Source organism: Strigops habroptila (assembly GCF_004027225.2).
Source record: "Strigops habroptila isolate Jane chromosome 13 unlocalized genomic scaffold, bStrHab1.2.pri S16, whole genome shotgun sequence".
Lineage (NCBI taxonomy): Eukaryota > Metazoa > Chordata > Aves > Psittaciformes > Psittacidae > Strigops > Strigops habroptila.
Genome location: NW_022651054.1, coordinates 8,076,631 through 8,102,060, shown reverse-complemented (window position 1 = coordinate 8,102,060; position 25,430 = coordinate 8,076,631). Strand labels below are relative to the sequence as shown.

The 25,430-nt window shown below is 40.6% G+C and overlaps 2 protein-coding genes across 12 annotated transcripts in view; one reads left to right on the top strand and one right to left on the bottom strand.

The window, feature by feature from the left end:
* The window catches only part of TEX14 (testis expressed 14, intercellular bridge forming factor), a 31,377-nt gene extending 12,874 nt beyond the window's left edge, over positions 1-18,503 (top strand). For 4 of the 11 annotated variants that reach the window (XM_030472344.1, XM_030472345.1, XM_030472339.1 and 1 more), the window contains 20 exons: positions 263-414; positions 734-924; positions 1,130-1,280; positions 1,651-2,615; positions 3,390-3,496; positions 4,649-4,728; positions 5,293-5,685; positions 6,080-6,180; positions 6,506-6,601; positions 7,260-7,353; positions 8,061-8,151; positions 9,414-9,464; positions 10,547-10,674; positions 11,473-11,660; positions 13,256-13,307; positions 13,765-13,836; positions 14,623-14,700; positions 16,242-16,359; positions 16,552-16,647; positions 17,601-18,503. In XM_030472344.1, coding sequence (XP_030328204.1) covers positions 263-414; positions 734-924; positions 1,130-1,280; positions 1,651-2,615; positions 3,390-3,496; positions 4,649-4,728; positions 5,293-5,685; positions 6,080-6,180; positions 6,506-6,601; positions 7,260-7,353; positions 8,061-8,151; positions 9,414-9,464; positions 10,547-10,674; positions 11,473-11,660; positions 13,256-13,307; positions 13,765-13,836; positions 14,623-14,700; positions 16,242-16,359; positions 16,552-16,647; positions 17,601-17,715 — 3,319 coding nt within the window. In that variant the 3' untranslated portion in view covers positions 17,716-18,503. Of the gene's footprint in view, positions 1-262; positions 415-733; positions 925-1,129; positions 1,281-1,650; positions 2,616-3,389; positions 3,497-4,648; positions 4,729-5,292; positions 5,686-6,079; positions 6,181-6,505; positions 6,602-7,259; positions 7,354-8,060; positions 8,152-9,413; positions 9,465-10,546; positions 10,675-11,472; positions 11,661-13,255; positions 13,308-13,764; positions 13,837-14,622; positions 14,701-16,241; positions 16,360-16,551; positions 16,648-17,600 lie in introns of those variants that run through there. The other 7 variants (XM_030472343.1, XM_030472342.1, XM_030472340.1 and 4 more) reach the window with 6 other exon arrangements.
* Positions 18,504-21,337: 2,834 nt separating this feature from the next.
* Positions 21,338-24,310, bottom strand: LOC115602129 (pinopsin). Its single transcript, XM_030472914.1, has 5 exons — positions 23,971-24,310; positions 23,199-23,381; positions 22,513-22,658; positions 22,066-22,305; positions 21,338-21,604 (listed from the first exon to the last, which is right to left on the bottom strand). Exons 1-5 carry the CDS (start codon positions 24,308-24,310, stop codon positions 21,338-21,340), a joined length of 1,176 nt encoding a protein of 391 aa, XP_030328774.1.
* Positions 24,311-25,430: the final 1,120 nt, after the last annotated feature.

Here is a 25,430-nt window from a genome sequence, read left to right as displayed (position 1 = left end):
TGATGTCTTTTTGAGTGTAAATTTGTTAAAGCAGGTGTTACTTTCACCAGAAAGTCTTTGCTGCAGTGTACCAGAATACGTTTTATTGATGTGAAAATACTGCATGTTTTATTTGTGGATACACTCTGGACCTTTTAGGTATTTAAACTAAAAGCAGATATAACAAACTCAGGTGTTTGAATTCCAAAATTCAAAATTCCAATATACCTTCTAGTTGAGTGTGCTGTACATCCCAATTTACAACTTTTTTCCCTTTATACAGCAAAGATGGTGGAGAACACAGTGATCTGACACGTATTCCTGTCCCAGTGCAGCTGTATAAGTGGTGCTCTCCTGAAGTAATCCTTGAAAAAGTTGTCACAGTCAAATCGGATATATATAGCTTCTGTGCAGTAGTGCAGGAGGCCTTGACAGGTATATCTATAGGTTTAGACTTCTGTCACTTGGGTAACCCACCAAATGTTTTCAGTGCAGACTGTCAGCCCCTAATGTCTGTTTAATTCCTCTGTGTGACTGGATAAAACCTTACCGTGATGGCTTGTACCAAGTTAACTGGAAAAGGAACCCTCCAGGCAAACCCTCAAATGTTAGTGAGACAGTAGTTGTAAATTAGGGAATGTGCAGATAGTAATGCTTCAGTATCTGATTCTTTTTATCTTTCTTTCTTTTTTCTTTATTTTCATGAACACCGATACACAGCTTTTGACATAAAGTCTGTATTTATGTGTTGTAGAGACCCCCCCCTGGAAGGGTTGTGAAGACTCAGTTATTAAACAGCTCATAATTTCGGGACAGCAGTTAGAAGCAGATGTCAGACTTCCTGTGCCGTATTATGATATCGTAAAGTCAGGGCTGGAACCTAAACAGAAGAACCGCTCCATGAATCTTCAGGATATTCAATATATACTGAAAAATGACTTAAAGGTGACCTCCAGGATTCTAGCCTTTCATGTATTTAAAACAGCAGAGTTTTGCGTCCATTCAGATTCAAGTTGTTCTGCTTAAATCTAGGTGGGAGGCAATCCAAACAATCCTTTTCTGATTATGGTGGCAGACCATCTTAAAAGAGAAGGTAGAGACATTGAACTGTCAAATATAGTTGTCCTTTTTTCTGTTTTTTATATTACAGGACTTACTGAAGTCTCAAACTGGTCATGCTGATGAAATGCCAAAAGCACAGAGACCTGTTGGTTTTGCAGATGTGAACATCTGCTTGGTGTCAGCTTTTAGCAGCCAGAAGAAAACACAGGAATTTCAGGGAAAAGAGATAACCAAGGCTGGTGAGTTTCTTTTAGCAAGATGTTTCGTGTCCTTCACTTAACTTGTTCCTCAGTCCATAAAGGTCTTATATAAATAATTAAAATTTGAGCACTTACAGATTTTATGACATAGTTCGGAAATAGAAAGCAGTTAGCTTTGGGTTTTAGCTGCCACCCTAATTGTTAATGTAAACTCAAGACTGTAAGTCTGGTTAATGTTTGAAGTTTAGGTGTGTTGTTTTCAGCAGAGATGTTAAATACTGTTCATGTAATCTACAAAAGACATTAACTCCTAATTGTACAAAAACTGTGTGTTTGGACATCTGGAGAAACGGCTTAACATCTAAAACCTCTCCTATTTATTTATTTATTTATTTATTTATTTATTTAGACATCTCTACTTCCCCAATATACTCTGTTTTTCCTGAGGAGAAAAGTGCTTTAGTGCCCCAAGAGGCATCAGCCAATCTACATACAGTTGCACAGGATGAAAATCAGGATGTGGCTTCTGAACTTGAGATGACCCCAAGTCTCAGTGATGTGGATGACAGCCTCTGTAGCTTTGAAATCAATGAAATCTTTGCCAGTTTCCCAGAACCTGACAAAGAATTCCTGGAAGAACGAACTGGATTAGGTCAAACTCTAAAGGATGAAAAAAGACAGCAAAAGGAAGAAGATAAGGCTACCTTCAAAGACCTGTCTGCATCCCCTGGAGTGCATTGTGAGGAAAAGTCAGTTTATGAGGAAGACAGCTTTTCAGAATCAGATACAGAGTACTCTACAGAAGCCCAGGAAAGCATGAATGAGGCCTCTGACCTGGCACAGGTGAGAGATGCTGGGAGACTAGTGAGTAACCTGTCCAGAACTGAGCAGCACATCAGCAAATGTGTCCTTAGTGTAAAGATATCTCAGAGCATGGTGCAGCAAATAGCAGATTCCCTGTGCAGACTAGAGGAGAAACTGGACAAATCAGAGGCCACTAAAAACCAAAACAAGCTGCTCCAGGAAGTCAGAATGAATCAGCTTTCTGAGCAAAATTTTCAAGGACACTGGAACAGATCTGATGATACTTCCCAAAATACTGATAACTCTTTTTCTGGAGCTAATACTTTTTCATGGAAGGCTATAGGTCCACCATCAAGAAACTATGTTCCACCGGGGGTAACATGTCAGGCCCAAGGACCATTGGGTGGAGGTGGTTTCCAAGCTGTTTCAAAGACAGCAATGGAGGTATTTCAAAATGAGAAGTGGAAGTGCTTTCATGAGATGAACAAGAGTAAAAATGAAAACAACCATTATGATCTCACCTTCACTGTGGTGAAAAACCAGGATGATCAAGTGAGCCTGGACCACGAGGTAAAGGGTTGAGTAGGGTGATTGTGTTCATCACTCCTTTATTCCTTAGCAGATAAAGAGACATAGTTATGGATGGTGTCAAAGAGGAGGGATGAATCTGTTGTTTACAATATTGCACATACCATATGTGTTATAGGAATGAAAATTGTCAGGTCAGCAGGGCAATAGTAGTATTTCTTTCTCCCCACCCCCCATCCCCAGCAAAATAGTAATCCAGTGGCTCAGGAATGGATAAAATCCTGTTCTAAAATGGAGACGGGACTGTTGGAGAAAAGGTCAAGCAGAGATTTTTGTTTGTATACTTAGTTATGGAGATAATTTATTTATATTTATCTACATACTTACTAAGGAGATCATAAGCTGCCATTAGTAAGGGCTTCTAGATCATTTTTCATTGTTAAATATAAGTAGTTGCTATGCTTAGCCCAAAGAGAAGGAGAAAAAAATCATGTACTTATCTGCTGTAGGAATAATCTTCATTCATTTAGGTCCACTCATTCCCTGTGATAGCCTGCCTGTGTACATATGAAACCTGCTATAAATCCAGAGTGGAGTTTTTTCTAGGCTAAGGCCTGGTGTTATCCTTTTTATGAATAGTGCTACTAAAACATAACCTAGGGAATAAAGTTTGCATAGTGAATAGTGCTACTAAAACATAACCTAGGGAATAAAGTTTGCACAGTCCAATTCTTAGTATATCTCATAGACAGCTCAACTAGTGATTACCAGAATGCCTGGCATGTGCTGAATCAGGGCTTGTTGGACCTATTTCAGAATTTATTCCCATGTCTGTCTGTAAGAAGCAAAACAAAGTTCAATTTGCAGTGTCAGAGAGGAGGTGATTCACATTCTGGAGCAAGCGGAAGTGAAGAAGAGAGGTGGTGAGTTTTGTTCGTATTCACAGAAAAGTTAATTCTAGCAGATTTATCTTGTTACAGTCACTGTCTACAGTAGAGACATGCAGGATCAAGGATGGCATTGAATGTGTTTTCGGTAAGGCAAATCCATCTGTCCAATTAGGACCTTACTGTGAGTCACTGTCAGCTGCAGAGCTGGCAGGGTGACTACTGCAGCATATCAGTCAAAGAGTCGTGTTCAGACAGATTCCAAATGCCTCTCTGATGGAGGTCAGTGGTCCAAAACAGCAACAGTGCTTAAGGAGAGCAATCTAGTAAGTTACTAGTAAGGGTGGTTCTCCTCTCTCTGCACAGCCTCATTCAATGCTCAGTGGGAATGCTTTGGCTTTCATAACTATAGGACTAGAATCCATGTTAGGGGCTGTAGGAGTAAAACAGTCTTGTTAAACCCAGTGACAACAGAGTATGCATTACTTCATTCTGTTTGCTGTGCTTTTTAATGTTGTCCCTTTGTATTTCTACATATGGGTGGAAAGTACATGTTAAAAGTACCTGGCAAAACTTGTGCATATTGGTGTATCTTATTAGTTGGGAAGCTGGGGACAGGCACCTCCTCCGATGTTTGGGTCAGATCAGTTGGGAAGACTGTTGCAAGTTTGAAATTGATTCATGACCCAGTTGGATCAGTAAGACCCGCTGGTGAAGGATATACTTGATTAGAACATGCATATTCTAGATATGCGGTTAGCTGAAGTGAATGAACTCTAGGTTGGGATCAAGTTGGTAGTAGGGTTGTGGATATACATCTCTGAAGTTCTGAGTATCTTCAGTTGTCCCCTGATCACCATACTGACCTGAATAAAACACATCTACATAGCATTCACTGTCTGTTAGTGTTTATATAGATGTATCATCCAAAGGCCATGGACAGCTTTTGAAATCTAGATTTTAATGTACAGGTTGTCTTGTTAACCTATAGTAGATCTAAATAACTGGCTGTGCTTTCTAAGCTTCTCATGGCTCAATCTGCTAGTTCTGCTGAGTTCTTAGAACATGTGTGCTCTCAGCCTTTTAATTAACATTAAACCAACTTCTAGTCTTTTACTGACTGGGGAATAATTAACACAGTATGCTTGTGCATTAACAGAGTTCGATGCGTTTCATAATGATTTATAGGTGCTATCCAAAATCAAGATCTGAAATTTACAGTACAAAAATAAGTGAGGAGAGAAGGATGATGCAATCAGAATGGAGGAGTAAGTAAATCAGTGTTAGCTTGGCATTAATGTTAGCGAGTCTTACTGCAGTGCATTAAAACTTCACACATTTTGTTACTTAAGAAAGGTCTGTCTGCCTTAATTGCTGAAGCTGTACTAGGCTGTGCTTGGATGAAAACCAGACGAGTAGGATCCTGTGTCTTGCGCATTAAGGGCATAAAATAATCACAGCCACATTAAGATTGTTTGATTATAAAGCACAAGGAATTTCTAGCCCTGTTGTGGAGGATGTAAGGGAGGGACAGTGTATGAACTTAAACGGGGTAATGTAGCCATGACCAGTGGATGGCAGTACAGCCATGAATAATAGAGAATGGAAACTAACAAAAGTTGTTCATGCGAAGACTTACCCATAACAATTTATGCAGGTTTTAAGCTTTCCTTAAAATGGAAAGAAGTTTTTAGCTCTCTTCCTCGTTTCACGAGGAGTTTACAGGCTCTAACTTTAGCATTTCCACGTCTGCAGACACGATGAAACACAGGGAATGCTTTGAAGGTCCAGATTCTGTTGTGCAAACTGGTAATTTTGTCATTGTTCTGTAGCTGAAGTAAAGCAAATGGCCAGAAGAGCAGCCTCAGGAAGGCTAGAACTTTGCTCTCCATATCCAGCCAATGAATGTACATCTGAAAGTGAAGCAGAGAGTATAAATGAGGCCTTTCAACATGTCACTGTTAGAGTCCAAAAAAGTCAAGACCAACAAAGATACAGATGGCAGTCAGTTAATGATGTTGAGCCTCAGGATTTGGGCAATGAGAATAGATCTGAATCGGAGGAGAGTGATCTGGAGTCTGCATTCAGAAGTTCTGGAGGTAGGGTTGAAAAATGGAAAATAATTTCTTCTCTGTTTGTCTCTCTCCATCTCCCAGGAGATTTCAGCTTCTGTGATTTTACACTAATTGTCAATTTTGTCTTCCAGAGTCTTGCCCCAAAAACAGGTCAGTCAGTCAGTCATTGGTGAACATAAATAATAGGCTAAGATGGGTATTACATGTTAATAGGTGGAGGTAATGTCCGGTGAGTTGGGAGACCCAAAGCTTTCAAATCCATGAGTATGCTCTCACACTTTATCTCCTTCAGTTAGTCTAGAGAAATGTTTTTTCTGTAGCAGCATAATGGATAGTAGTTTTGTAATAGTTACAGATAAAGGAACAAGGAAAGCTTCTCATGCCTAGATTAACGATGTAACCATTTACATGTCATTATTTCACAATGTTCCTGGCAGACAATGTAGTTTTACTGTCTGCTCTCATTGGTATTCCATCAGTGGTTCAGATCACTCACTTCATGTTATTTTTTGCCTAATAATTTTGTTCCATTCTGACATCCTAGGGAGAAGTTCCCAGTCGCCATCACAAGATGAAAACGCAGAGTCTGGAATAGCCATTCTTAAGAATTCAGTCCTTCCTCAACAAGTTGAGAATGTCTCTAGAGTATGTACAGCAATGCAGGAAATCTAGTCGCAGATAGTTATCTGTAAAACAGTTTAGCCTGGTCTCTCCATGTTGCACACGAACTACTGTGAGCTGATCTTTTCAATTATGATCTGACCTACAATCTTCCCTCCTCCCCCCTTTTTTTGTTTGGTTCTATAAACCATCAAGGTAATGTAAGGAGCAGGAGGTAGGTTGAGACTGAGAGTGATCAAATTAAATACAGTTTTGATTTGGTGCAGTATTGTTTATCATTACTGACTAAAATGTATGTTTTTTTAATAGAGAGTGGAGAAAGCATCTCAAATGATGATGTCTTTCACAGGGGCATTCAAGGGAATTACCTAGTTCCTTTAATTCATGTTCTGATGTGTCTGAAGAATTCTTCACTCCTGATTATTTCCTTCCTTCTACTGCTCAGGTGAGTTCAGAATAGAGATAAAAATAACTGAAAAGACAGGAATGAAGTTTGTGGCAAGAACTTTGGGCATAGGTTACACATCATGTAGTTTTATTATGCTCCCTTTTGATTTGAAGAAAAGCTGTAGAAAATGGGAAAAAGATAGTTTTTATTCTTTTGGCATAATACCTATAAATATTTATTTTAAAGTAAGAAAATTCTAACCGTGTTCCTTCAACACCCTCCCCAAAAAAACCCCAAACCAGACAAAAAACTAACCAACCAAAAAAACAAACCCCAACCCCAAACCAAACAAGTTAAACCCCACAAACACCCAGACTCCCAAAACACCAGGGACATGTTTTCTTAATTTGTTAATGAGGCAATTACATAACCTGTGGCTGAGAAAACTTTTAGGCAGTTGATAATCTCAGTCTCTATTTCACAGGTTTAACAATTACAGTACTCAGTAGTCTTCAAACAGCGTTCATTCATTTCTGGAAGATTCCAAACCATTGTATGGGCTGTTCAATGCAATCCATGCTGTTTGCTGATAAGCTCCTGAGTAGTTTGTCTTTCCAGTTCTCGTTATCATGAACATCATCCTGTGAGAATTGTCCTGCTCTTTACAGCTTGCCTGTGAGAAATTGAATTCGCTTCCTTTTTCCCCCCACTTCAGACCTCAGATGCTGAGGGCAAATTAGAAGATGCTTGTGGCAGATTTTTGCAGAAACAGTTACCTGAAGATGCAGGATCAGGAATTCAGGTTTCAGGTAAATGTGCTCTTTGTTTTGAAGGCACTTCTGAGTTAGGGAGACATAGTCTTGCTGCACTTACATTGTTCTTTTGTCAGCAGCAGTCCTGTCAGAAGGCTGGAGCTTGATTCTTCAGGGTTGCTTGGTCTTTTATTCCTCATGATTTTAGTGAGAGTTCAGGACACTCAAAATTTTGGAAGATGAGGTTTGGGCATTGCAGTCACTGAAATATTGTCAAGTGAAGATTATGTACTTGCTGTGTTTTAGTTAAAAAAACCAGAACTTGTTCGCAACCCTTTTATTTTTACCCTAGGGCTATGTTGAATCTTTTTATGCAACTTGCCGTGGTGCTGGAAACTGAACTAAAGTTGTATCTACACATTAATATTCTTATTGCTAGAAGGATCTTGAGCTTAACTGTAAGAGCTGACATTGTGTGTGTGCAGAATAATGGAAGGATGATCGTTGTTTCTGTAGTCTGTTGCCTCTCTTAGCTCAAATTTGTGAATGTTGCGATATTCCCCAGTGCTTCAGTGGTTGACTGTCTGGCAGCTGTGGTATGTTTATGAAAATGCGTCTTTAAAACACATTTGTCTCTTGACAACAACAAAGGTCATAAGAACGAAAAAAATTTAATAAAGTTGCAATTTCCTGTTCAATGAGTTATCACTTTCTTTTGTACTTGCAAAACCCAATAACAGGGAACGTTTGTCATTTGTATTCAGGAGGAAAAACACTACTCTGCAGCACAGCGGTGCAGAAGTTCGGCAGTAACATGCTAGGAGTGAATCAACTTAGTCGTATGCCTGTAAGCAGGTAGATAGACATACTTTCATTGTTACTCCAAGTGTAAATTAGATTGTAAAGTGTGCTATCTTTATTCTGCCTATATATCTAATATTCAAATAAGATGCCAGTGTAATTATTATCTACATATCATAGTTCCTTGCCAAGAAAATACTAAAAGGCCTTTCACAGATCTCATGGGGCTTTGACTTTTACAGTATTCAGTTATGGTTTGCTTAATGAGGAAGCTAAAATAGGAAAAAGAAGTCATGTATATATTGCAGTTCCTTTCACACTGGTAAGCTACTGTCTTAAACAGAGCAAAGATAATTCAAATTAAGGTTTCAGTCATCTGTTTTAATTTTGTTGTGCTTTGGTTTTGGAGCTCAAGTGGCATGAAGATCATGCCTTTTCCTCTTCTGTGGGAACAATCCAATGCAAGTATGCTTGCTGTATCTTGCCTGCAGATAACATTAGCCCATGCTCGGAGACTTGCAGTCTCATCTGTCAAACATGAGGTGTTTATATCCAATATTTTTGTGCATTTTATATTCTATTAGCATGCAGAGATGTTGGCCAGAATCACCACCTTGTGCTGCAAGGGGTACTTTTGCTTAAAGCTCTCGCCCTGAAGGGCTTTCAGCAGTAGCTTTTGGGCTTCTTCAAAACCCCTAGCCTCACTGTAGCTGAGCTTGTGTTCCTCCAGAGTTAGCTGCTGCTCACTTATTCCAAGTGTGGGAGTGAGAGCTCCTTTTACTGTCTTGTCAGTGTTGTGCTCTCTCCCCTCTACTGGAGGAACTGAGTTACCCATGTCAAAAGTAGGCAGCGAATGTGTAAATACTTGGCCTTAAGGTCTTGGTTGCTCCCTTCACTTAGGAATTGAGCTTTTGCCAGCAGGACAGAGGGCGGTTGCTTTCTGGCCATCTGACTAATCCCCTTTGAATGCCTCTTTGACCTTGAAAGGACTTGTTACAGTTTGAGAGTATAGTTTGCAATGCAGACCAATCAAAGGATGATGAAACAATGTAGTGATGTATAGTCATAGATTTTTATTTAACTTTCTGTTTTGTTTTGATACTGCATATGTCAAAGTTTTTGCCTTAATGTGCTTAAAATGACATTTTTCTCGTAGCACTCTCCATCTTCTAAGGTTTTAAGCAAAATATTTTTATGCACTGCAGTCTACTTCAGAGAGAAGGTAGTCCTCTCAACTTTTCGAGAGAACTAAATACATTTACTTTCATAATTCTCTGAGATGATCACTGAATATGGCCTTTCTTCCTTCATTCCAGTGTTGAAGCAGCACAAGAAATAACACAGGAAGAATGCCAAGAAAAAGATGTGTAAGAGCCACAGACCATTTTCTATCAAAACTTCAGCAAGTTGGTCATTATCACTATAAAAGTTTTTTGTGTTGGTGCAAACAGGAAGATGAAACAGACCAAAGCTGAGAGAAGGTGCACTGAAGTATTGAAATAATATATTCACGTGATACGCTGGGAATTGGTATAAAAGAGCTATCACATCCAGTTGTCCTTAGTTTGAAATATTTTCATATTCATAAGTAATTAATTTAGTGTTAATCTGGGTGTGCTTTTTCACATTAGTGTTAGAATTCCTTGTTTCTTTTGTCTGTATAGCAAGTAGTAAAATTACTAAAAAGAGCAGATTTTTAGTCTGTAGCTAAATAAATTTTATTACTGAAGAGACTCATGATTGAGATTCTGAGGAAAAAATTGCACAGTATGTTTGTGACTTAACTAGTAAAGATAGTTTCTTTTTACAGATAATGGGGATTTGCATAGAAATTACTGATTTGATGAGAGTAGACATTTGTTAATTTCATGGTTTTCTGAGGACAGTGTAATCCAGGGTATATCTGCAGAAGATGTTAGTTTACTTAATATGATCCCAGTCCTGCAGCCACTGAAGAATTGTTGTAACTTGGGTGGACATCACTGTGCAGGTCTTCAGCAGTTTCAGTTTATCTGAGTAATTCTTCTAAAGGTTCCTAAGACCTACATTTAGTCTTAATGCATTATTATTTTTTGTTAAACCTTGAGGTCTTCCTTTGGCTTTGGAAAGAGTTTTCTGTCCAGTGGCTCACATTTGAAGTTCTTGCTCTTTCTAGAGGCAGTTTCCTGAGCTTGCTTCTGTAGGAGAATTATTAAAATTAAGAAATCCTATAAAGGAGGGGAAAGCAAATAATATAACCTTTTCTATCTCTGCAAGATTATTGAAGGTGGTGATCTATGGCCTGCCAGGAATTCTGTGGGAAGTTTTCAAAAGGAATGTCTCTTTCTTCTGGCAAACTAGATAATGCTGAGCAAAAATAAAATTTAAAGAACCTGAAAATAGCAGAATTAGTGGTTCATAAGTGTAAAAGTAGCTATTCTAACTGTCAGAACATCTTTCAATACTTCAGATCAGTGACAGATATTCACAATTTGTCAAATATCCCCTATGAGCAAGAGAGCTGCACCAGGGATGTAGACTGTAAAACTCCCAGAGTGAGTCATGCACCAAGGAGCTTCAGCACTCCACTCAGCTCAGGTAACTACAGGGGAAAAAAGGAAGGATCAGTGAATTACTTAACCTTTCTATGCCAGGAGTCAGACCTTTCTGCCAAGAGTTGCTGATGTAAAAATCCTTGATGTGAATCATGGAAACTCCTACCAACGCAGAAATGTCGGGCTTGGAATAAATAAGCACAAGTAGTGCTGTACTTGTGGCTTGAAATCTCATTGTTTTGGTCTGGATAGCTACAGCTTTGTAGTTGCAGCCTGTTTGGTCAAAAGAAGTCAAAAACGCCAAACTAAAGGGGAACTTATGGGGACACAGCTAAAAAAGCCACTATCTGAAAGGCCTCTGAAAGGTGGTTACTTGGAAGATAATGGTAGCCTTCATAAATCAGAAATTGTTCATCTAGAAATTGATTTGAAGTAATACCTGTAAATTTTAGCATTCTAAAGACAGACAATGTAATAAGCACTTAGTATGTTTTGAGTGTTGATAAAGTGATCTCAATGTTTGTTGAACTTGTGGTGTTTACAAGCAATGAATCATCATTTGCTTTGTACTTTCATTAATTTGGTGTAATACAGTAGTAGAAATTTTTCAGTTAGCAGAGTTTTGCATAAATAGTCTGAAGTGGAAGTCCTAGGTAATCAGTTTGGACTTCTATTTAGAAATTATTTATGGGCAATAATTACCTAGAGTTTCCTGTGCAGGTGCCTGTTCATGTAGAAGAAGCCTTTTTCTGCTTCTGTTGAAATGTGATGAAGATAGAAAAAAACAAAACCAAAAAGAACTTTCCAGCTCTGCTATCATCTTTTCTTATTTTAATTCTAGAAGAAAAAAATCCAATAGCCTTTGAAAAATACAAACGCTGCCATGAAGTAGCTTCAGATTCCTCCTTTTGCAGTTCTCAAGAGATCTCTGCAGCATCCAGGATATTCACTACACCCCGTAAAGAGGGAAGGAGCACTGAAATTCCTTCAGTTGCTTCAGGAGTTTGCTCATCTGCACTGAATCAGCCTGTAAGTCTAGAAAATTTGCATTATGCCAACCATTTAAAAATATTTTTAAAAACTATTTTTCCATAAAACAAATGCAAGATAAGAAGCACGGAGTATTTCTAGGTCTTTGTGAGTGTTTTGGAATCCTGGGTCTGTAGACATAATGACAGAAGTTCTGCTTGATTTCAAAGCAGTCGATGTGTGCCACTAATTATGCAGAGTTGGCTTCCCCTTGCATGTAATTGTATGTAAATGTTAACCACCATCAAAGTGGCTTTGCCTGTCTACCCCTTCACTGGCTGTAAAGAATTTCCCAGCATTGGCTGTGGTAATCTCAGGACACTGAAGTGGTAAGTATCTGTAAAATGGTTTGGTGGAAAAGGTATGTTTTTGTTAGGGGGGTAGAGGGGTTGATCATTTGGTCTTCTGATGACGCAACAGCAGGCTGTTTATCTGAACCACTCTGAATTCACAAGTGATTTGTGAACTACAAGCTTTTGACTATGTGGAAGTGGGGAATAAACATGAATGAAAATAAATACATGTTCATGTGTGCTTAAGTATGTACGTTTTTCACATTCTTAAAATTTGGTGGGGGAGTAAGTAAATGAGTGATTCTTTGAGGAAGAAAAGTGAGGTGGAAGCCTCCATCTAGTAGTTAGGAAGCAGTAAATGTTCAGAAAGCCCTTGTATTAGGGGATTAAGTTTGTCCTCCTTCTGCACAGATGTGGCATAATGTTATCAACTTTTCTGTATCAAAAAATCCTCTTTCTTTGGAGTTGACAATTTCCAAGGTCACTGTAGTGATTTCCAGTAATCTTTTTGGAACTGAAGGTGTCCTGGTGCCACAGCATTATCTTAACTGTCTTTTTAGACAGTTATATATAAAATAGTTGCCTTTTTGCTTTTCTTACTGTTATCCATTGATGGAGTTATCATTTAAAGATAAATTGAAGTTTGTTCAACCAGAACAGTAGCAATTGCATTCGTTGTCATCAGGTTAGGTCTGCGTCTTTCTGCATGTGTAGCAGACGGCTGGAATGCATTAAGCCCATTAACAGTGCAGTGCTGCCCTGACAGGCTTTGCAGAGATATTTGATTTGTCACTTTCTTGTTTAAAATCTTATTGTAGGATTAAGTGTGTGAAGCACCTCTTTGCGTTTTGAGGACAGTGAGGACTTGCCTATGATTACAAAGTCTTGATTTTTGTGGGCCCTTCTAGTGGATAGGTGTGCCTGGCTTTAATTGTTACAGATTCAAAGCAGAGAATGGGAACTTCAGAGATGTTGGAACCATCCTTTCAGAGAATTCTCATCCAATTGTCCATACAGAGTGTTGAAACAGATAAAGATGATATAGCTGACAGTACCTTACGGCTGGCTAAAAGATGAGTGCACAGCAGCCTAAGCAAGATTTTTGACATATCTGTCTTACCTGGATGCCACCTCTGTTTTCATATTCTGAACTCATTGAAGAGCTTATTTTAAAATGTAATGGTCAGCTAAGGTTTTAATTAAGGCTTTACCTCATTTGGGGTTTAGTATGTTGAAGGGGAGGATTGAAGATCAGCAGTTCTTCCCTTTACCTTGTGTTCCATTCTGTATGATCTTCCTCAGGATGGGTTACCAGTAGTTGCCTCATGCTTGAGAGGAACCAGAAAGGCATCTGGTAAGTGTCTTAACGCAGCCAAAATAGAATGATCAATAAACAGAGAAACAGATTTGAAAAGAAATTGTGCAGTTTTACTCCCTCTTCTTTTTTCCCTCTCTGGCATCTCTTTTTATAGGGATGAACAGCTTTGCACACAACTGTGTATTGCTAGTGGTAATGAGGTGGTGGATTTTGTGTTTGCACCTGCAGACTAAGAACTCTGGCCTCTAATCAACTTATTTTGAAGTGTAAATATTACTGGCCTAAAACTTGCAATACAGCATTGAGAACTGAACGTGCAAGTCTAGCTCTAAAGGATTTTTTCATTATGAAATTATTTAAGGATAAAAGGTGAATGAGCCAGGCTCATGCAGGTTGATAAATATGTCAGCAAGATGCTGTCATAATGTAAGCCAGTATCACAGTTATTAAGGATTAATCACTGCTAATTAACTAGACTTTTTTTCTCTCTCAGCACTCTCACAGGCATCTAACCACTTCACTGATGAGCTGCCTCCACCAGCCCAAGAGCTGCTGGATGAAATTGGTAAGAGGCACTTCACCCAAAATGGTATGAGGCTTGCCAGCTGTGTTCAATCAGGATTGCTCCCAAATCATTCACTACTAAAATACACAAGAGCTTCCAAATTAGTTGCAGTCAGGTCAATGATTAGGAGATTAGGCATCAACAGCTTAAGTAACTGGCAGTTCTCTAAGTTCTTCCCTGAACTTTCTGCATTTCACCTCATGGTTACTTGCTGACAAAGACAGCAGCCAGTCTATTGAGTCAAGATGTAATTTAACACGAACTGAATTTTGTGTAGACCTTTTCAAAGGTGTCCTGGAGCACTGCATGTTCTCCATTAAAATGAATACGAGCCAGGCAGCTGCATCCCTCGGGTGTTTTTGCAGAGTTTAGTCTCAGTGATTTACGTTTCTTCTTGTAATCACATACATCTTCAGACAGAACACAGTGTAAAAACTCTGTGTTGTTTTTACTGGTGTGTGTTACCGAAGAATTTGCTTTTGTTATTCAGTTATAAACCAGACGATGGGGTAATTAAATGTATATAGCTCCTATGCTCTTTGAGAAATGTGGTACCTATATTCTAATCTTTTTAGTTCCTTATTCACCAAAACAAGGACATGTGGAGACTGGCGTCAAGTGAATAAATGATGGTCAGAGACAATTTTTAGGATAAATATATGAACTAACTGTAGATTATGTAAAGATTTTCATCTGGGTTCGGATGGATAAAGTCATATGGTACTCTAGATTGTATAATGTGAATTTAGAAAGAGTGGATCAATAAGGAAATGCTGGTTTTAACAGAATATTTAAAGCAGCAAGATTCCAGTGCTCAAGACTTTGAAGAGAACGGATTGTATGATTGTGGAGTGCAAATAAATGGTTAGTTGATAATAGTCCTGAAGTAGAGATTGCAAATGGAAAATTACTTTTGCATTGCTGCAGAATTGCTCTGAATACTTGTCCCTGTATGTTCAACTATACGATAAATTTCAATTATTAGCGCTTTTTTTTTTTGTGTGTGTGTGTGTATTTGTGGTTCAGCAGAAGTTTAAGAGGATTCTCCCTTTCTTGGTAAGGTTATATGCAGCGGTTTTGCACTCCTCCACCAGTGTTTGCTGTCTTTCTCTGTATATCCTCTCTCTAAAGGGTTCTGGTGTGGAAGGCTTGCTAGTTTGAACTATTGGAATTAATCTTCTACTTTTATTATGTCACCGTAATGTGTGCTATGTTCAAACAGAAGTGATGAAACCCACAAAAGTATAGACAGTGGGCAGCTGATGTAAGAGAGAGATGAGGTTTCCATTGTGGGAGGGTGGTTCAGTTGAGGAAGTGGCCAGTGCACACTTGTGGTTCTTATTCACCATAATGAAATAATGCCTCTGATCTCATAGTGTAAGAAAATAGCATCCACTGGGGTAATCAGTATTATATTTCCTGTTCTTTTACAAAGATACCAAAGATAGCAGGCATGAATCTTTGTGCTTCTGAACTGCAAATAGTAATAAGTGAGAATAATTTTCAGATGTACAGCAAGTAATGTCAGAGGAGCAGAAAGCCTAAATCTTCATAGGCTCTGCATTTTTTTCCAGTGAGTCACAAAGGGAAGAGCGGTTTAAAAAAAAAAAAATACAAAAAAGGAAAAAAAAGAAGGCAGAACATGAGTTAGTCTGTAAAAAAAGCTAAATAGCATAGTCACTTGAGAATGATACTGGCACTTGTTTGTGTTATCCTACAGCTTTGTTAGATCTTTTCCCAAAGGATAGAAGCTACTGAGTTTATTCATAGGAGTATCTTGTTTTTAGGTGGTAAGGAATGCAGCAGCCTGTATTGCTTGCCATTCAATCGCTGTGGTTTTGTTGTATTTGCATAAAGTACAGCTATTTCAGACTCCATTTTTGTGACAGCCTACTGCTTCCTGCTTATCATAGCTTAGCAGAAGGTGGCTGAATATATTCACATGCTGTAGGGAACAGAACTTACCGAGATAATTCTTGGGGGATATCATTGGATTTTGCTAAGCAGGCTAACAAAGCTAACATCCACAGGTTTTCTTTTGATTTTTCTCCCATATCTAGGATTGTAAGGGGAAAGATTAAAGATTAATTTCTACATGTATTTTTCATTTTAGTATGAAGCAAGATGTTCAGTCCTGTGAACCTAAAAATGTGTTGCAGTAGAATATTTATCTAGGTCTTGCTGCTGGCCACCTTTGACTGTAGATAATGTGAATTTGCTTAACTGGTAGAAAATCAGATGGCTGAGGAAAGAGTAATTGGGAAGCAGATAACTGGAGTTGTCTATACTAGTTACTATAAAGTTACTATACTTTCCCAAGTATAGTAAATGAAAACACATTTTAATTTCTTTATTATCTGCCTTCATACCTTTGATATTAAAATATTTCTGTTTATGTGTAATAGTTCCCGATCAAATTCAAATGGAAGACAGAGAGTCAAGAAAGGAATCTGAGAGAAATGAGGAGGGAGATCATAGTTTATGGACTAAGGAGTCGTTTAATCTCTCGGAGGAAACAGAAAGGTATGGAAAAAAGGATGATAAAGCATGTTTGGCTTTGAGTTACAAAGATTTGGAATAATGGTTTCATGTACTTTAACAAGATCTATTGCTTAGCGGAAGCCAACTTTTTTAAGAACCCTGGTAATTATGACTGTTTTCATTTAAAATGTGTAGTATTAAACTTGCATCCATTTACAATATTTTACTCAACAGGGCTCACTCTACTCTTGATGGTATTTTAGAAAGGATGATCCATGCAGTTCCTGGGGATGAGGAGATCCAAGAACAGCCTGAGGGACATGCTCTTTGGTTAGCCGATAATTGATTCTTTGTTTTGTTCATAAGTTTATTTTGTTTATGTTCTGTGTACAGACCTATGCAGGACTTCTCAGAAAATGGGCTGCTCCTTAGAGAGTAGTGTGTCAGGGAACTTGCCTGGAGACAGCAATCTGAACTCTTCCATAGTAAATTGAGAGGGAAAGAATGTTTTGTTAATATAATTTCCTGTAGATGGAAAACAAATACTTCAGTAGGCTTGGAAGGCAGTACACAGTCTTCACAGAAATCAGAGATAATCTGACAAAATCGTAGATTTTTTGAGGTGGAGAAGAATGCAAGTGAACAGAAGCATGAAAGCTCTTTAGAAAAGACTTTAAAGAAAAGTTTGAGAAGATGGTTATACTGTCATGGCAGTATAGGAGGAAATGAAGAAAATGGCAGAAGTCATATATACATCACTTTGAGGAAGAGATTCATAGCCCAAATAACATTTTTTCCTCTTAGCACCAAAGATCAGAGCCTGGTAACTGAACAATTCCACAGTAAACGCCAGTGAGTAGTCGTAAGTCATTCCTAACATATCTTACTAAGGAACACAAGATATTCTTGTGTTTGCATCAGGAATTGTTGTTGTTGTTACTGAGCACAGAAGGCAAATGTCATGATAACCAGGAGGATCTTGCCAACAGGGCAGACTGATCCCTGCAGTGTGTATACTGCCATGTTCGTAAATGGCTTGACCCAAAGCCCATTCCCACTTGTAGTCAGGCTACATTTACTTAATGCTGTTACAGTCAGAATCATTAGAGTCTGCATATGTAACACTACAGCACATCTGTAGTCTCGGAGGGGGCAGATGCCCAGGGTAAAAATAAAAAGGCATCTAATACCTCCAGAGGCTTCTGGTTTAGTGCTCTGTAGTCATCCTGTCTAAAAGAAAATACAAACAATTGGGATCATACACAAAATTCTTGTCATTCAAGGGCCATTGCAAGCCTGCAAGATCCAGAAGATGTTGGAAGAAAGAAGGGAGCTGGGGCCACAAACAGAGCACCAGGAGGCTGTGCAGGGAGTTCAGAAGGTCCTCTTCATCTGTAAAAGCTGCTGGATGCTGTACTGGGCAGTACCACGTTTATTGTATTGTTAGCATTCAATTTGTGGAGCTTGCACAGGCTAGGCTTTTGCTTTTCTTGATTTCTGGGTATTGTTTCTACCCTGTGGTTTTAAAGGAGAGGAAGCTGCTCTAGACTTAACTCTCCAGAGAAAATTTTCCAGTTTTGAGAGGCAGTTGAGACTGACAGCATTGTGGACTGTTCACTGGGGTTGCAGAGTGTCTCTCTTAACTTGCACAGCATTAGCATAATGATTCTATTTTCTGTCAGCCTTCTGGTGTGTGTTTTCCCTTGTTCATTAAATTTAACAAGGTAGTTTCTTGTTTTTTCTTAGTGCTTTTTTGATCTAGTGTTGAACTGATTTGACTGATTAAGGGGATTAATTGCTGTGCAAAAAGCTAATGAGAAAAAGGTGGAGTATGAGAAGATCTGGTTAGTATTACAAAATACTTGTTGTTTAATTAAACCACAGTCTTGGTAAAGGCCTCATCCAGAAAAAAACAAAAAACACCAAGGTGCCTGGATATAATTGAGGTTTGGATTTGGATTTTGATGGGCATGGCAACTTCGTAGTTAATTTTTCTTGTGATAAATGCTGTTGAGGTGCAGGAGGTGTGATGACTCTCCCTGTCTACCTGACCATGGGATTGCAGCTGCCTTTAGCTACGTGTACAGCATCTCGCCTTTTCATTCCTGTTCGTGTAGGGAAATGCTGCCTACTTGTAAGTGTTGGTTAGTGTTGTTAAACCAAATTAATAAAAGTTTCCAAGGTTATTGTGCTGCCATGTGGTTCTTTTTCTCTTTTGGGGGGTTTGGTTTTGAATGGTTTTTTTGGGGGTTGGGGTTTGTGCTGCTTGTTACTAATTATGTTTCGCATCACCAGACTGTATATAATACTAAATACCTATAGAGCTACTCCAGGGAATATGCTGCAAACTGGCAGACCCGAGGGAGCTTTTTTTGGAAGAAATCAAGAAAGTAGATACTTCATCTGTTTAGTGATGTTGTGGTAGCGATAGAGCTAGAGCAGAAACAGCAGCAAGGAGGCTGCAGTTTGAGTTTTGCCCCTCAAGTTAACAGCAGTTCTGGTGCACGGGAAATGGGGCTCATTTTTTGGGCATTACATGATTCTGTCCAGGCCAAAGTTTAATATTTTCTAACCTGAGCTCCTGTCAACTGCAGGTACCTGGTTTTCTCTGTGAGTTCTGTGTTCTTGCTGCAGGCAGAAGAACTTTATACTCTTCATGTAAGCTGCTGAAACAAGATCCTACTTCACATCGGCCTGGGGCTATGCATAGCATTGTGTTTTAAGGAGCAGAGTCATAACAAATGCATGCAAAAGTGAAATCAGAAATTTATTGTAGTATTCTGTCCTTAGTGACTCATGACCCATAACTGACAAGCAGGCATTCCCTCTCACTTTGGGCAATGTTTTGTTGTCTTCCCTAAACTTGCTCAATGAAATAAAAAGCAATTAAAACTTGAAGGGCTGCAGCAGTGTGGCAGTGGAGCAAGCACACATGTATTTCTATATACATGTAACTCACTTTGGTTGGCAACATAAAAATCTCCTTAGCTTCTTGGATTTATTTGTCTGTTTTATCTGTCAGCCCAAATGGTGAGCAGACTGTGAACTATTTCCCTATCTTTTTTTAATCTTAATGTGGAGAATTTTTATTTCTGTTGGTAGAGAGCCTTTCAGCCAGTCCCATCGCCTGTCTGCTCTCATTATCGAGACCAGAATGCAGCAGCTAGCAACTGCAGTTTTTCAGCTGCTTGTACTTTCCCAGATTTAAGTTTAGCATGAATGTAAATCATCCTAATAACATAAAGCATGGACACAAAAGCTGTAATTAACAGGAACAATTAAACAAGGACGAGCAAAAGACAGCAGAGGAGATCAGAGGGGGGCCATCTAATGCTGCTTTTAGGCTTTGCAGAGAATGAAAGCCAATTAATTAAATTAAAACAGTGAAGCTGAGCTGGTCTAATTCCTCTCTGAGCTGCTGGCCTGTGAGCTGCTCGGTGTGCAGGAAAGAAGCAGAGAGAAGAAGGTGGGGAGATGGGGCTGGGGATGAGGATGGGTGTCCAGTCCCCCTGCATCCAGGATGAAGGCGCTTGCAGGACCCTGACATAAGTTTGATGAAGACAAGAAGAAAAATGTCCATTCTTTAGGCAGCTGTGTTCCAGCCTCCTTGTACCCCCCCATTGTACTGGTCTCCATTTGGGGATTTTTGTTTTGTTCTTGTTTTGGAGCAGAGAACCTCAGAGTAAAAACACATTGGTCTCCCAAATCTCATGGTTATCTGTGCTAGTCCAAATTGCTGCTCTGCCTGCCTGTTAGCAGCTTGCAGACTGCATGCTAGTGAGGCAATTTAGCGAGGTGAGGAACAACTTCTAGCATTGCTTCCCCCTACCTCCTTCATGGGTTTGCTGCAGCAGAAAAAACTGTGGAAGATGGTGGGAGGAGGAGTGGGGTGAAGTGTGTTTTGGGATCATGTGTGATAGAAACAAAACTGTGGAGGGGAGGGTGAACCTTTAAATCATCTTGTGACACTGGATCAGTCTCATTTTGAAAGCAGAATCAAAATTTGAAAGACAATTTACTATGAAGGCAGACAAGCTGCTGATGGTGTTTTTAAAGATAGAGGGATTTGATAAAACAGTCTTGGGGAATTGGTGTCTGTGGTATTGTCTAGACCTTGAGCTTAGAAGCCTTGCCCATAGGCTCCTAAATCACATGAATTGCCTCGCAGTCCAGAAGTGTAATTGCAGCTGCTGTGGATAAACATTGTGTGCTGAGGCTCAAGATCAGGCGTGGAGCTGTGGAACCCCATGGAGGGTTTTTGTCTTTTATTATTTATTTCTCACAGGCTTTGGCATATTTTACTTTCTGATAATGTCCTGGCATTCTGGCAGCAGTAGTTCTGCTGTATGTTGTCCTGAGAGCCTGTTTCAGCCTGTGTTTCACCCTTGCTGGAAAATCAGTGGATTTAAGACCTTAATTGCCTTAAACACAAAACAAACAAAACAACAAAACCCATCTTTGTGTTTTTGAACCGTTTTTTTTTCCTTGCCATCAGTTACCACAGCATATGTGGCACTTGCCACAGGAGACAAAGTGCCAGCTGTAGTAGCGGGAAGGTGTTCCCTGTCGCACCCTCTATCAGCCAATAAAACCTGTGACCTTGTCCGTGTTTATTAATGTTTGTTAACACAGTCTGCACTTTAACATACCTGCTGGGTTTGTGCCAGCTTCACAGCGTGACCTCGAACTTCACAGTGAGATGGGGCAATGCAAACAGGGCTCAGTCTGTCTAGGGACAGCGAATGTAACCACTTTGGAGGTGGTATCACAGCTGGACTGTGTTCAACCTCACTCCGGGGCTGAACAGCAATTTGGGATGTTTTGCATCGAGTTAAAATGGCTGTCCTTTTCTTTTTGCTCTTAAAGGACTCCTGATTCCCCTGGTGAGGGGCCGCAGGGGTGTTTCCTTGGGAGAGCAAAGGAAGTTTGCAATTTATGTCATGATGGGGTGGCTCCTGTCCCACAAGAGGACAACATCATTGCCTTTCAGGGCAGCACCATGAGGCTTGCGGAGACCTTTCTAACCTCCAAGAGCCTCCCATCTTCTGGGTGTGGGGAGCAGAAACAGCACCGGGCCCTTCTCTGGGCATGCTGGATGAGGCTGAGCCCAGAGCTGACGTTGGTGCAGGCAGGGGTTGGCAGCAGTTAGACAGGGGGATGGCGTCACCTTATTCCGCAGCCCTTTTGCAGCAGTGCCTGCATGGGGGCTGGGGGCAGCTGGAGCTGTTCTTCCTGTGCCCCTGGGGTGGGCACCACAGCAGAGTGTTCTCAGCAGGCAGCTCTGAAACTGGGCAGGGAGGGGACAGGTTATGTGTCGTGGCAGACAGCTGGTGTCTACCTCAAGACCTGGAGGCAGAGGTTGAGGGGTGGACACCTTGGTGTATTTTGGGTGAGATCTGTATCAATTCCTAGCCCAACTCTTTGCAGGCCCTGGCAGTTTATTGACAATAAAAGTTTCATTCTGTTTGCTTTGTGTGTTCAATGAGCAGTTTGTGATCTAAAATTAAGTTGTCCAACCCCATAAAATCATGGAAGCAGAAAATGAGCTCTTGTTTGGGCTCACAGGCTGCTCCCTCCTTTTGCATTTTATTCCGCCGAACCTTGCAGCTTATACAGCAACTCTCAGAGCCTGCGTCTACACTTCCAGATAAGATAGATGGTTCCTCCACATTTTACGAGGCCATTAAGTTGTTCTCCAGAAGCCCCAGTGAAGCTGTGGTTTCGTTAGTGAATGATTTTCTCTCTCACCTGTTTGTTCATGAAGATGTAGATGATTGGGTTGTAAACCGTGGCTGTCTTGGAGAAGTAGGAGGGCAGGGATGCAAGAGCTGGCTGGATAGTGATGTCTTTGTTGGTGGCCACCACCAGAGCAAATGTGGTGTAGGGCAGCCAGCAGATGAGGAAGGCCATCACCATCACAATCACCATGCGTGTCACCTCCCTCTCTGCCTGCTGCGTTGTGTCTGATTCCTGCTGCTGTGCCGCAGCCTGTGGGGAGTTTGGAAGAGAGATGCCTGTTAACAACTTCCAACAGCATTTCCATCCCTCAGGTGCCCTGACAACAGCACCAGGAAATGTCAACTCCATTGACTATCACAAAAACCTGACATGAGGCTCATCATCCCATGGCTACATGCCTTACCAGCAGTTCTGTGAGCAGAAAACCATTAACTCGACCGTATTGGCTGTACTTACTGCACGCAGTGTCATCAGCAGGTTGGTATAGGAGAAGAGGATCAGGCTGAGGGGCATCACGAAGCAGGTGACAAACAAGGCCAAGATGTAGCTGTTGTTGTTGCTGCCACCGGTGTACCAGTTGGGCCCACAAGAGGTTCTCAGACCTGGAACAAATAAGTTTTGAAACAAGCCTAAACTGATCACAGGCTTAGACAGGGGCTCAGTAACAGCCTCCAGAATAGCAAACACTGGGACTGCCCCCTTGTAGTGATGCTGCTCAAGCACCTCTCACTTTTCCGTCCCCAAAGCACCTCTCACTTTTCCATCCCCAATGACCTGGAGATCAGCCACTGCATATGTTTGGCTGGCTGACTGCTGTGTAGGAGGAGGGTGATATGTTGTGCTGTACAGTGTTATGCTGAGCCTCTCTGCAAGCAGATTTGGGCTGGGTGCTGGGTGCTACTCGGTGTGCTCCAGCAGCCAGAGCAGCTCGTGGCTCCAATGGCCATCAGACGTGGAAGAACAGTTTAGTGTGTTGTGCAGTGGGTAACTTCTGAAGAACAACCTCTGAGAGAGGATTATTGACTGCACAGGCAGGAGGTGTTAGATTCTAAATACTAGCACAGACACCCTCCAACTACTCCATGCTTGAAAACTATATGCAAGAGGACTACACTGGGGGGTCTGAAGCACATCTCCCCTACCTTCAGGCACGTAGCTGCTCCAGCCCGTGAGCGGTGGGGTCGTCCAGAGCAGCGACCAGCTCCATGTGAAGGCGCAGCCGCTGATGGCGTGCCAGTGCTGGAACCGAAAGTCCCCCAGGGGTCTGCAGACCACAAGGTACCGCTCGAAGGCTAGGATGGCCAGGGACCACAGCCCCACGATACCTGGGAGAGAAAGAGGGTCTGTGGCTTGGGAACAGGCTCTCCTACTGCTCCGCTGCCTGTGCTGGGGGGATGTGGCAGACAATGATTAAGAGCTGTTGAAGTAATAACAAGAAGTCAGATGTTTTTTCTTATGACAGGGATAGCTGGGAGGCTATTTCACCCTTATAAATGAAGTTGGCAATTGGGTGTCTGTGGTTCATTGTTGTTACAACCAGTTTCTCCACTGGAATGTCCTTGACAAAGGTTTTGTGCAGTTTCACATTTCTGGTGCACACAAAACCATCTGTGTGCTGACACAACCACCAGCACCCATGAAACACATCCTACACGAGGACTCATCATGTACCCAAGGGACTTTTTTCTCCCTATGAAGACCAAGCCAGAGCGAGTGGCGACCTGGCACAGCCAACCATCTATGTGATCCTTCCCTGCACTGAAGAATAGCTGGAAGATACGAGTTTTACATTATGTATGAAAGTGTTGACTTCAGGAGATGCAGCATACTGACGAAACATTCCCCAAACCTTCTTTACTAAACACAATAGCACCAACCAAAGATCAAGACAGGTCTCAAGGTTCGTGCCCTTACCTGTCAGGGAGATCATGAAGCCCTCCAGCTCGCACAGCCGTTTGCCAAACACGAAGAAGCCATTGATGTTGTTGGAGAAGCTGACGGAGCTGCCGCAGAGTGTCACCAGCAGATCGGCCACAGCCAGGTTCACCAGGATGTAGTTCAGGGGCGACCGGAGTTTCTTGTACCTGATAGAAACCACGATGACCAAGGCAACCGAGGCAGAGACCACAACGAAGCCCATCAGCACAGCCACTGACAGGTAAGTGCTCCGTGGGGCCTGGTAGGGCCATTGGGGGCCATCAAAAGGCCCAGGGGTCCTGTTATTTGGGGGCTCCTGCGAGCTGTTGGAGTACATCGGTCTTCTGGAGCAGCAGCACCAGTCCCCCTTATGCAGGTGACCCTCCCCAAAAGCAAAGCTTCTTTATAAAGCAGGAGAGGCTGACGCACCCCAGAGGAGCTTTGCATTGAAATACCTTAAGCTTTTTTTTAACCTGAAGGGTTTGGCCTCCCACCCCCTTTTATAATCAGTTCTTTATTCCAGAGGGGATAAAGGGTGACTTAAAAATCTGATGACTGAATAGTGCATCATTTAATTGAGTAAATAGATTGGTTTTCCTTCTGCTTCCCAGCTGCCTTCCACATTAAGGGTGACTCGTGCCCAGTCCTGCATGGCCTCAGCATGGTGCAGGGTCTTGGGATGGAGGCAGCAGCTTCACTTTTGCTTGGGAAAAGAAGCAAAGGAAAATCCCAGCCAGGCATATTGGTTCCGGAGAGGCCACCTGGCTACTGCCAACAGCCATGTGCTGGCCCCAGACTGGTTCAGCTGCTTCAGTTATAAATATACAGGATAAACATACATTAAATATAGTAATATAGCAAATAACATATTTTAATAATAAATATAGAACCTATATAATATATGTTACATATTTATAATATTATCTAGAAGAATTAGTGTGTATATATGCATATACATTCATACATGAATGTATGTGGACAGAGCATGCAAGAAAGAGCATGAGCAAGCATGCTCCCTGTAACTGTGTGTAATACATACTTAAAATATAATAAAGACTACATATATAATATGTAGAATACACTTACATAACCTATTAAATAAAAATCTGTTATACATATAGATATGCATATTGAATTATACAAAAGTAATACATATAAATGTACAAAGTATACATATATATTTTATTACGTATTATAGAGTGCATGTATATACATATGCTTTCATATATGTATATTTAAATATAGCTACCTGTATCTATATCTATATATAATACATTCACATATAATTTTTTATATAATTAGATGTATACATCATATATTTTATATAGTAGATATAGAATATAAAAAGATATAGATATATATAGCTGTGTATATAAATATGTATATTTATCTACGCATGCATAAATATGTAATATATAACAATACATGCCTATACATACATGAATACATACATATTT